Genomic DNA, 12,125 nt, shown 5'->3' with positions numbered 1-12,125 from the left:
ACCAAGGGGAGAGGGCCTATCGGCAGCTTTGATAGAAAGAGCTCAGTGACACGAACCAATAGGCAGGAGTGTATCCCATAACGATGTTTTAGTGCCCATCTTCGAATTGAAAGGGAATTGCTTTTCTATGATGTGCACCTTTAAACAATACAGCAATACTTGTGTTCTATTCAGGACCAACCTTTATTAAGGCTGCTGTGATTTTAAATAAAAACAGGGAAATAGAAAAGATTTATATCGAAATAACAGTTATAACATTATAACAGTATAGAATACTGTTATAATATACTGTTATAATATATTATATATAAGAGAAGTGGCTGTTTATGATTGTCACTGTTAAGTATAAGGTTGATGTTGATTCTGATGTCACCGTTTTTAATTAACTTTGCATTTGAAGGGAATTTTGCCTCAGGTAAGATGTTTTGAAAGCAGGTGATGTCAACCACTTTGAGAATAAAGCACAGTGAAAACTGTGTGGTATGGTCATTAATTGAGTTTCTCTGTGATATGCTGTGTAATACAGAAGACGGCACGTGTGCTCCGAATGGCTGAAACATCCTCAGCAGTCTATACGACAGTATGTAGTCCTTCATTTCCACAGCCATACTCCTAGAATGATGCGACAGTCAGCAACAGTCCTGTGTATTTTCATATGAAACATGCTTAACAAATTGGTATGTTAATACCAGGACTTACAATGAGAGAAATGTGTATGTTACAGAAGTGCCCTAAAACCAGCAGTGCAGCAACCTCTGGAAAGAAGGCAGAGCCTGGGAGCCAGAAGACCTGGCTGTGTTTTAATCCCCCAGTGCAGACTGACTGTGAAGGGAAAATAGAGCAACATCTGGTCTACATTAAAGATGATTCCTGAGAAGTGAATACAGCAGGGTGGGTAAAGTCACTAGGTGACTTGGCAAAGCATTTGGTATGTTCGCCATCATTCCTGTTGGGTGCAAGGTGGTGACATAATGCTCCTATTCTGCTGTGTACAAGTTTGAAGCAATGTGATACTGTACATGTATGTCAAAAATATGCCACAATGCAATTCTCTCAATAACTTAAACTAAAGAATGTGAATACCAAGGTTCATCACAATTGGTTTCCTCATGTTTGGTGTGATGTATGTATGTATGATGTATGATGGCCTCCCCTATATTCACGTCACTTGTTGGATAATTCAAGTTTATCCACAGCTTCAAACACTTCAGCAATCTGGAAATGTGCATCTGCTCTGTTGACTCTTAGCTTGTATTTGCATCTCCCTGTCTCGCTCACTCTGTATGAACTCCCCTGTATCCTGATTCCTGACCCCAGTATCAGACATTCTGCAGGACACAGCTGCATGAAGTGAACCAGGCTGGATCTAGGTGGAGTAAAGATGATGTCACATCGAATACAGCTGTGCAAATATATATTGCTGGAAATAATTTTGAATGCTGTCAGCTTTGTATTTATTACAGAGAATGTAAAATAAGAGACATATCTCATGCCGGACAGGTGCGTGCGTGCCTGCCTGCCTGCGTGTGTGCGTGCGTGCGTACGTGCGTGCGTGCATGCATGCATGCGTGTGTTTAAATACAATACGATGCAGTCAGGTCAGAAACTCTCTGAACAGCCTCTGAACAGTCTCCCTCCTTGCTGGTGGAGCAGAAAAAGAAAACAAGAGGCTCTTATAATCTCTAATAGAATCCCAGAGAGAGCCACTACAATGAAAGCCTTAGCTGAATCCCCTTCCTTTAGAACCTACAGGGACTGCAGGGAGACCTGCCCCCTGAGATCTTACAGTACCAGTTGGGTCTCAAGGCTCTATACATGTAAAACATTGGAATGAGCAAGTCAACCCACAAGTGTACCTAAAATATGAAGTCTTAACCTTCAATTCTGTGTAAAGCACTGCTGTATGAGTTCTTCAGACCCCTGGTGGTTATATAAGGTTACATATTCAAACAATGCTTTTGCAAACAAGCCTGGTGTCTTTTAAAAAAAATCAATTGTAAAAGATTCTAATGGTAATAAAAACCTGATTAGTGAGCCTTACCTTGCTGGTTGACCTTGACTGTACAGTAATACCTTACCTGCCAACACAGTCAACTAGCAGTAAGGTGACCATATTTCTTAGTGTTCAGCAGGACAGTTTGGGACAGTTCAGGCTTTTCAACTCACAACCCTAATGCATTCTGGTAAGCGTAATCCTGCTTCTCTTAAAGGAATTTCTTCAATACCACAGGAACACAATATGCATAATGAAGTTAAATTTTGCTCTGAATATAATTCCCATGATAAATATATTCTACATCCTTCCGTAACTTAGCCTTCTCTACACTCAGAAAGCTGTTGACAGTCTAGTTGGTTTACACCCTCAAAGGCACAGTAGCTACAGTATAGTGTCTCCTATTTTCTGTTCTGAATGCCCCTTTATCTAATCTCCATTTGTGACCCCTGGTCCTTGTTTCTTTTTTCAGGCTGAAAAAGTCCCTTGCGTCGACACTGTCAATACCTTTTAGAATTTTGAATGCTTGAATTAGGTCGCCACGTAGTCTTCTTTGTTCAAGACTGAATAGATTCAATTCTTTTAGCCTGTCTGCATATGACATGCCTTTTAAACCCGGAATAATTCTGGTCGCTCTTCTTGGCACTCTTTCTAGAGTGACATACAGTTTTAACATTACTTCCCTTGATTTAAATTCAACACTTTTCACAATGTTTCTGAGCATTTTGTTGGCCTTTTTTATATAACTCAAAAACTCCTAGGTCTTTTTCATAGATTCCTTCAATTTGTAGGTCCATAATGAATACTACCGCTAGTGCTTTCATATAAATGTCATTTGCCATGTGTCTGCCCAGTTCTGAATCTTGTCTAGATCATTTTGAATGACCTTTGCTGCTGTTCATGGCGTTCACTTTCATTTAACTCCAGAATAAGTCAACATGTTGTAGACAGATTAAACTATTATTATTATGGTTATAACATTTGAGAATATGACCGAGGGTGGTATGTCTCCTGACCTCTCACTTGTAAAACAAAAATAAAATTACCAGACAGATTGTGACGTCTCTAGCTGTGTACGTGTGTGCGCCCCTTGGCAAGCAGAGAAACTGCTGACCAGGGCGGCACTAGGACCTTTGTGGTCTGTGTCTCTTGCGCTCCTAAACAGGGCCACCGCTCAGTCAGTTTACAAGCAGAGTGAGAGAGAGAGAGATGCAGCGGGCTCAGGCAAACCAAGGCTGGCTGTGATTAGTGACTGTACCGACTTTCCCCAGCTCGCCTGCCCTGCTTATGGGCTCACGATGCGGAGGATTAGGGCCAGTGCCATCGCTGTCCTAACTGCCGCCTGGATACTCGGCACCTTTTATTATTTATGGCAGGATAACAAGCTGCATTCCTCCCCATCTTCGGCATCTCAGCCCAGGTCCAGCAGCGGCAAAAGCCAATGGCAGAGAGCGCCGGGACTGCTGCCGATCCACAGGGAGGACAGGACCATCCCGCTCATCGTGAGTACAGTTGAGTCTTACATGTTGATTCGTACTCGTCGGTGATGCAATGCAGGTGTATGAAACGGTGCTTGTTTGCACTTCCATACTGAATACATCGTATCTCGTATAGTAAAGGCATGCTGTACTTCAGTTGGTTTCATACCTGCTTCATGTCTGAGAAGAGACGCAGTTTGTAGCGCATTAGTGTGATTGACCCCTCTTTCTTACAGATGTGTAATTCGTTGGTGATTGTGTTTTTTTTTTTGTTGTTTTTTTTTGGGGGGGGGGGGCTCAAGTTTATTTAAACTGACTAGTACTGCATTGATATCGTTCTACACAATGAGATAGCTACAGCATTTAATTTGAGATTATTATTTGTAATTCATATTTAAATGTTCATTACATTAATAAAAGTACTGTGGTCATTTTGATGACGTTGCCAATACATTGGCAAAATAATGTTTATTTAAAAGTCTGTCTGACCCAAACGCAAGTCTGCTGGGTGCTTTTGAAACGACGCTGCGGTGTCATGAGCGCTGGGATGCTGTTTGTTTTGCTTTCTGTGGCGCTTGTAGTGTAACAATTTTTTTTATTTATTTATTTTTTTTGTTCCTGGGTAGTAAGTGTTATTTCCTAATTATACTGTAAATTTACAGTATAATCGTAAATCTCGAAAAGCTACTCACTTCTAAATCTTTTGTAGTCATTTTTGTATTACTTTAGTATAAATACTTGTCAATTTGGATTCATATGTTGTTTTTTTCTGACTTTATGTGAACGAAAAGACACAAAATCGCCCGTTTTCTCATTGGAAATAGTGATGTTTTGAAATTTACCTGTCCTGGTCACAAAAGCAAAGTTTGTGGGGAATAATAGCCATTTTCTATACTTTTGGGGCATAAGCAATTAGGAAATAACACTTACTACCCAGGAACAAAAATTGTGTTACATAGTTTGATCATTCGGGTTTGCTTCCCGAATTTGGTGGTACCTTTATAAGGACAGCTTAGTTACCTTTCAATTCGAAGATGGCCACCAAACATTGTTATGGGATATACGCCTGCCTATTGGTAGGTGTCACTGAGCTCTTTCTATCAAAGCTGCCGATAGGCTCCCTTCCCTCGGTACCTACTCGGTCCCGCCAACCGAGAGTATAAAACCATCACGCAGGGAAGGCTCTTTTCGCTTCTCAAGATTGGTAAGGTAAGACCTTTTTGTGTTGCATTGAACCTTTTTATTATTTAAAAAGCACTGTGCTGAGCTTGCTGCTAGTTTCCCGGAATCAGTAGCTCCTAATTCTCAGCCTTTTTTCTATTTCTTACTATTTTCAGCACCTGCTCACTACGCGTGTCAGACTGCTTCTCTCCAGTCTGGCGTCTGTGAGTTGACTGCGGTGAGCAGTATTATTACGAGTGAGTGTGTGTTTCTCATCCCCTTTCTTACTTGGGAGAGCGCTGTTACTCCACCGGGGCTGGGCCTGCCTTGTCCCCATTGTAGAGTTAGTCCACCAACCGCCTGCGGGCCGCCGGTCGGGCCTTGTTGTTTTGATTGTGCTGTGCGTCCTCATGCTTGCGCAGAGGACTAGCTGTAGCGCGTCTGCTTGCAGCCGGACCAGCCATGTACTCCTCACCGAGGCTTGCCCGTTGTTGAGTTGAGATATACTTAGGCTGCGTTAGCCTATCACCACGTGTGTTGGGCCTTGCAATCGAACAGACAGTGTGCTCTCCACCATCTGTACTGCTGTATTATTATTGTTGTTGCATTATTGTATTATTGTATTGTTTTTGCTGTGTTGCTAAAGTCACTCGCTCGCCACGGCTTCGGCCCTGTCTACCTGTTGAAAGCTACATGCTGCTCTGGTGTGTGACCGCGTGGTCAGGGTAGGTACTGTTGCATAGCTGCCCTGGTGTTTCCTAAATACCGCGGTGCGTACTCGGCCCATGGTGCTCACGGTGCTGATAGCCTCACAGTACCTGATACAGACAGTGAGCCAATGTTGCACGGTACTCAGCACTGCACGGCACTCGGTGCATGTGTGCACGCCGTACTCTGTACAAGCAATAAGCTTGGTGCTCGGTATGCATGGTGCTCGGTGCATGCGGTACCCAGTGCACTTGTGCGCATTATACCAGGTGCTGCACTGCACTCGGTGCGCACGGTGCTCGGTGTACACGGTATGCATTATACTCGGTGCTGCATGGCACATGGTGCATGGTGCACACGGTACGCACAGCGCGGTGCTCGGTGCACACGGTGTGTACTGTGCTCGTGCACGCAGTGCGCACGGTATCTAGCGCTGCACGGTACTCGGTACATGTGGTGCTCTCGGTACACATTGCACGCAGTGTGTTAGTACCACAGTAGCCGGTGCAAGTCTGCACGCGCCCTCTGTGACACTTACTCCACTGTAGGCACCCCCTATACGCTGTGTGACCCAATTATGACGGGCAGGGCTGGGTTTCATACCTGTGAGGACAGGCACACCATGTGTGCGTGGTGCTTAGGCCACAAACACGCCTCTTCAGCCCTACAAGGCTCTTGCAGTATCTTCGCGGCTTTTCAGCCCTGAGTGCTCGCCAGTCATCTGGAGAGAGTCGCATGGGGGCGTTCTTCGTCTGTGTCCATCCGCAGGCACTCCCTGTCACCTACGGCGCAACGGATGAAGAAGTCCTGGCAGGAGTGGGACATTATGGACATGAAAGCCCAGATCAGTCAGATCATGGAGCTTTTGGAGAGGCAGCAGGCCCCACCGGCTCCGGCTGCAGCCTCCTTTGTGGCTCTGCCCTCACCCCCAGTGCCACTCAGAGTCGCTGTACTGCCCCCTGATCCCCCCGTGGGAGAGCAGGGCAAGCGGGAAGACCAGGAACTATGTTCGCACAAGGACACGCTTTTCATCGGAAATGGAGGTCGAGGCGGAACCTGAGTTCCCGACTGAAGCGGTCCCTAGTTCCGAGGTTTCATTGATTACTAGTGCGCCACCTCTGTCAGGGTCGATGCCCACGCTCATGGGGCGCGCGGCAGCGTACCTGCAGGTCCCCTGGGCAACAGCGGCAGAGCCACATTGCTCTGTCTTTCGGCCACATGACGTGGCTCCTCGGCCCCAACCCTTCCCCACTTTCCCTGACTTTATGGAGGAGGTGCGCTCCACTTGAGACCACCCAGCCACAGTGCCTGCTCAGTTGAGACACGGTTTTCAACTGGCCTCACTGGAGGGGGCGGAGAAGCTGGGCCTGGCGGGGTTTCCCTTCGTAGACTCCACCATTGCAGCCTTGGTGAAGGCTCCACCAGTGGGAGGTCTGCCCAAGGACCCTATATGCCCAAACCTGCAATGCAGGGTTATGGAGACACATGTCCATAGGGCTTACATGGCAGGGGCCCAGAGTACCCGCTTGGCAAACACATCCAGTATGCTGGTCACATACATGGTTGGTATATTGCGTGACACCCCGCTCCCAGAGCCGGTGGCCACTGAGTTGCGATTATTATTGCACAATTTGCTCCAGATCTCTGGCTTGACGGGGCAGACCCTGTGCGGGAGCCTGGCTGGCCTAGTGGTCGCACGCAGACAGCTGTGGCTGTCCCAGGCACAGTTGCCTGATGCCGATAAGGCTGCACTCCTGGACGCGCCTATATCGCCAGGCCATACTTTTTTTCCATGCTGCTGTTCGGCCTCCACCTGGCTCCCCGTACGTTCTCAAAGTGCGTAGGCGCTATCATGTTCCCCTTGCAACTGCAAGGGGTCAGAGTGATGAACTACGTCGACGACTGATTGATCTGTTCCCAGTCGCAGGAGGGAGCATTGGCCCATACAGCGCTGGTGACGGAGCATCTGATGAGGCTGGGCCTCACCATCAACGATGGAAAGAGTTGGCTGACACTGGTGCAGTGTACAACGTATGTAGGGCTGGACTCCACTGTCGTCCGCATAACTGTCGGACGACAGAGTAGCAGCTCTCCAGCACCACATCTCCCTGTTTCGACAGGGATCAAGGGTGCCCCTTGTCTTGAGCGAGAAATTAATGGGTCTGATGGTGGTAGCCATATCAGGCATCAAGCTGGGCTTACTGCGCATATGCCCGCTGCAGGCATGGCTCAGTGCATTTCATCTGCATCCCAAGCACAACAGGCCCCGTCGGCTGACAGTGTATCTTGTGTGCTCAGCGGCCCTGCACTGGTGGAGGACTTCCTAAGCACCTGCGCCAAGGAGTCCGAATGGGAGTAGTTTCCAGTAGTGAGTAGTGTAGTAGTAGTAGTAGTAGTGACGACGGACGCCTCCAACTCAGGTTGGGGTGCGGTCTGCGAAGGCAGAGGAGTCCGCGGGTCCTGGTCGGGCCGCTGGGCGTCCCTGCATATCAATATGTTGGAGCTGCAAGCGGTGTTCCTTGCGCTCTTCCTACCCATAGTGCCTTGCCCCTTCCTACCCATAGTGTGCAACAAGCATGTGTTGATCCACATGGACAACACATCAGTGGTGGTGTATGTCAACCACCAGGATGGCCTTTGGTCCGTGAGGTTACATCACCTGGCCTTCAGGCTTCTGACTTGGGCCCAACGGAACCTACTGTCCCTTCAGGCATCGATGCATGTTCCGGACATGGACAATCGAGTGACGGACCTCCTCTCGAGGGAGGGTCCTCATCCGTCAGAGTGGCGGCTCCACCCTCATGTGGTGGAGCGCATTTAGCAATAGTTCCGGAAGGTGCAGGTTGATCTCTTCACCTCGGTGGGAACGACTCATTGACCTCTGTGGTACTTCCTCCTCAGCTTAGGCGGTCCACTCAGCGTCGACGCCCTAGCCCACATATGGCCCAGAGAGTTCCTTTACGCGTTCCCGCCTCTGCCATTACTCTTTGCCTTTCTCGAAAAGGTCCGGTCAGAGAAGGTATCAGTTCTCCTAGTGGCCCCCAGGAAAATCTGGTTCTCGATCTCCTCAGTCAGGCAAGAGGTACACTTTGGCACCCGGAGCAGGGCAGGCTCCAGCTATAGGTCTAGCCCCTGAAAGGGACTATTGGTCAACCTTAGGGCTGTCAGATGCGGTTGTTGGTACATTGCAGAATGCTAGGACGCTGTACGCCTATATGTGGAAATATTTCCAGGATTAGTGCTGTGCTAACGGTTATGATCCAATCTCTTGTCCCATGCCTCATCTTGCAATTTCTGCAAGATCTGCTTGAGGCTGGTAGATCACCTTCCAAACTGAAGGTATGCCTAGCGGCTATTTCGGCTTGCCATTCCCCCGTTGACTCTGTGTCCCTGGGCGTGCATTTTCTGGCTACCTGGTTTCTCCGAGGCCCTCAGCGGTTGCGCCCTCCTAGGAGGGCTACTCTCCCCGAATGGAGCCTTGAGGTTGTACTGGGGGCTGTCACGCAGGCCCCGTTTGAGCCTGTATACTCCATTGAGTTGAAGTATCTGCCTATGAGCACAGCCTTCCTTTTGGCTATCACCTCCGCAAAGTGGGTTAGTGAGCTGCAGGCACTGTCTGTGCATAGCTCCTGCATGCATATTTGGGACGATGGTAGCAGAGTGTCACTGCATGCAAACCCTGCTTTCCTCCCCAAGCTGGTTACAGCCTTCCACATGAATCAGTCTGTGAAACTGGAGTCCTTTCATCCTCCACCGTTTACTTCAGAGGAGGATAAGAAGTTGAACTTCCTCTGCTCGGTTCTCGCATTGAGTTGTTATGTGGATAGGACGAGAGCGCTGCATCAGTCTGACCAGCTCTTCGTCTGCCATAAGACACTGACCCTGGGACAGTCCCTCTCGAAGCAGCGACTGTCGCGTTGGACTGCGGATATAGTCTCGACTGCGTAAGATGGTGCTGGCTTACCCCTGCCTGGGCTGGTAGCTGCACATTCTACGAGAGGTGTGGCTACGTCATGGGCCCTCTTTAGAGGTGCCTCCATGGCTGAGATTTGTAATGTGGCTAGCTGGGCTACCCCATATACTTTTTCCAAGTTCTAGCACCTAAATGTGATAGATCCCTCATTGCCTTCAGTGGGCACAAGGGTCCTTGAGGTTGCACGCTCGCACTGCTGACCCTCGGTCAGGCAGGGCTAAGGTGTCCCTTGTGTGCTGCCATTCTTTTCTCCCTCGCGACGGCTCTGGCATTAGTTTTCCCATAACTATGTTTGGTGGCCATCTTCAAATTGAAAGGGAATGTTAGTTTCCCTACCGTAAACCTGGTTCCGTGAAAGAGAAGATGGCCACCAACCACAAGGTCGCTTCGGTCATCACCACGGTTTCGTCGCGAAAAGAGAGAGATCCTTCCCTGCGTGACACTTTTATACTCTCAGTAGGCGGGACCGAGGAGGTCACCAAGGGAAAGGGGCCTATCGGCAGCTTTGATAGAAAGAGCTCAGTGATACCTACCAATAATCAGGGGTATATCCCATAACAATGTTTGGTGGCCATCTTCTCTTTCAGGGAACCAGGTTTACAGTAGGCAAACTTACGTTCAGCGATGTGAGGTTATGTGGCAGATGTGTCTTCTTGTATGCACAATTCCTGCTTTCATCAGATTTCTATGTTGCATTCTGAATTCCATCTCATGCATACTTCATTTTGTTAACCATAATGTGCTGTATTAATGCAGTATCCATGTGTCTTATTGTGTATGACAGGGCATGTACTTCATATGCAGTAGTTTGCCAATATTAACCACCAGTTAGTTGTTGCCATACTTGCTATTCTGCTGCACATTTAGAAAGTTTAGTTCTAAAAATACAGTATGCAGAAAATTCGTAGCTCTATCCAACTGTCTGTCTTCATTTATTATGATTAATGTTATAGAACAGCCATTTCTCTCGCCTTCTGTCAGTTTTTCACATCTTGTCCATCCAGACTAAAACTGATTTCCAACAGGGAGATGCAGCTTTTCTATATTTCATGGTTGGAAATATTAGTTCATTCCAGGTTCCAATGGGATCTTTCTAATTCCAATGCATCGTGGCACAGCTTTCTAATTCCAATGCGTTGTGACATAGCTTTCTAATTCCCATGCATCCTGGCACAGCTTTCTAATTCCAATGCATCCTGGCACAGCTTTCTAATTCCAGGAATGGGAAGGAGAGCCAGTCTTGTGGACCGTTCATCACAGATTTATTTATCACGCTGCTTCTGTTTCTGTACCATTTCAAGTAATCCTACAGTATATAGAAATTCAGCCTGTCAGCAAAAGCATCTCACCTGTAGGAAAGATACTGTGAAACCCAGATTCATTAACTGCACAATTCAAGTGCTGCTCATCGGGCAGTCTTATAGGTGCAGTTGTGCTGGGGTGAACACATGTTTTTCATGTTTGAATATCCTTTCAAAGTTCAATTGGAATTGGATGGAAAACAAAAGTACAGTTTAGTACCACATTATATTAAAAAATATCTCTGGAGAGTAAAATGAACTCCAACAACCCCATAATATTCAATGTGATTCATGCTCTTTTGTTCCCAGCAGTAACAGAACATTTACATCCTCATTTTCACTCCTCCTGGTTGCTGATAGTTGTGCAGTTGTACACTTCATTTATACTATAGAACTGGAGGCTCATACTCTCTGGACTAGTAGAGCAGAGAAAGAGAAAGGGATCTTGCCAGTGGACTCGCTGAGAGAAGCTGTTTACACTTGGATCCCGTGGATGAAAGGAATAGCACATGTGGCTGAGTTTACTTCTGAGATTTAAAAAGTCCCCAGGATGTGAAGAAACAGAAAATGACACACAAAGTGTTTCTGAACAACAAGAGGAGTACAGCAGTGCGGATAACAGCAGAGTACAGCAGTGCAGATAACAGTGACGTGGGAGACCGCTATCGAGTGATGTTAAACCTAAAGGCACTTTCACTTCCCAGCCAGATCAAATCGATAGACTTCATAGTGGAGCACCATCACAAACTGCTTTACAAGATACAAGACTAGGGTGTGTGAACTATGCATCAGCTGCAGAATCACTTACAACAACTTTTCACCCCAAAGACGAAGCACAATGGGGTTAAGTGACTTGCTCAGGGTCACTCAATGAGTCAGTGGCTGAGCTGGGATTTGAACCGGGTACCTGCTGGTTAGAAGCCTGTTTCTTCAACCACTGGACCACAAAAAGACTTTTTTGAATTTATGTATAACATTATACGAAAGATAATGGCACTGCAAAGGTTAAAAAGCTGGGAATTTAACTATCATTATGTTAATAAATTACACATTTGTGAACTTGTGAATACATTCTTTCAACCAAGTCACCAAATCGGTGCCAAAAACGACGCCATCGTAAAAGAGGCTATTACAAGCATAACGTGTGGTGGGAGTTTGGGTCTCTACAGATTGTAGCGAACATGCCATGCTTACACATTCACTGTATAGGTCTCAAATGGGTAGTTTTAACAAACATGTATTTTCATTTTAAAACCTGATATCTGGTACTACGATAGGTTAAAGAAACCTCTGTTTGCAGGCCTTGCTTTCACACAGTCATTTCACCTGGACAGAGGAATTGTCCCCATCCCTTGAGTGCCTTCTTTCCAGAAGACACTGCTGAAGTGAAATAACCTAGGAAGTGAAGCAGTAACAGACTTCCTGGAAGGCAAGGCAAGCGAACTGGGAACTTGTAGCACCAGGTGTCCTGTTTTGAAACAAGAATCCATGTTTACTACGAAATGTGTTTC

At 46.9% G+C, this 12,125-nt stretch overlaps 1 protein-coding gene across 3 annotated transcripts in view; it reads left to right on the top strand.

Moving 5' to 3' along the window:
• The first annotated feature begins 3,178 nt into the window (after positions 1-3,178).
• Positions 3,179-12,125, top strand: part of LOC121329532 (polypeptide N-acetylgalactosaminyltransferase 16-like) — a 101,832-nt gene continuing 92,885 nt past the window's right edge. For 2 of the 3 annotated variants that reach the window (XM_041275141.1, XM_041275140.1), the window contains exon 1: positions 3,179-3,495. In XM_041275141.1, the coding sequence (XP_041131075.1) occupies positions 3,292-3,495 (204 nt within the window). In that variant the 5' untranslated portion in view covers positions 3,179-3,291. The remainder of the gene's footprint in view (positions 3,496-12,125) is intronic. The other variant, XM_041275142.1, reaches the window with a different exon arrangement.

The sequence above is a fragment of the Polyodon spathula genome, chromosome 17 (genome assembly GCF_017654505.1).
Source record: "Polyodon spathula isolate WHYD16114869_AA chromosome 17, ASM1765450v1, whole genome shotgun sequence".
Classification (NCBI taxonomy): Eukaryota; Metazoa; Chordata; class Actinopteri; order Acipenseriformes; family Polyodontidae; genus Polyodon; species Polyodon spathula.
This window is presented reverse-complemented; position numbering and strand designations above follow the sequence as displayed.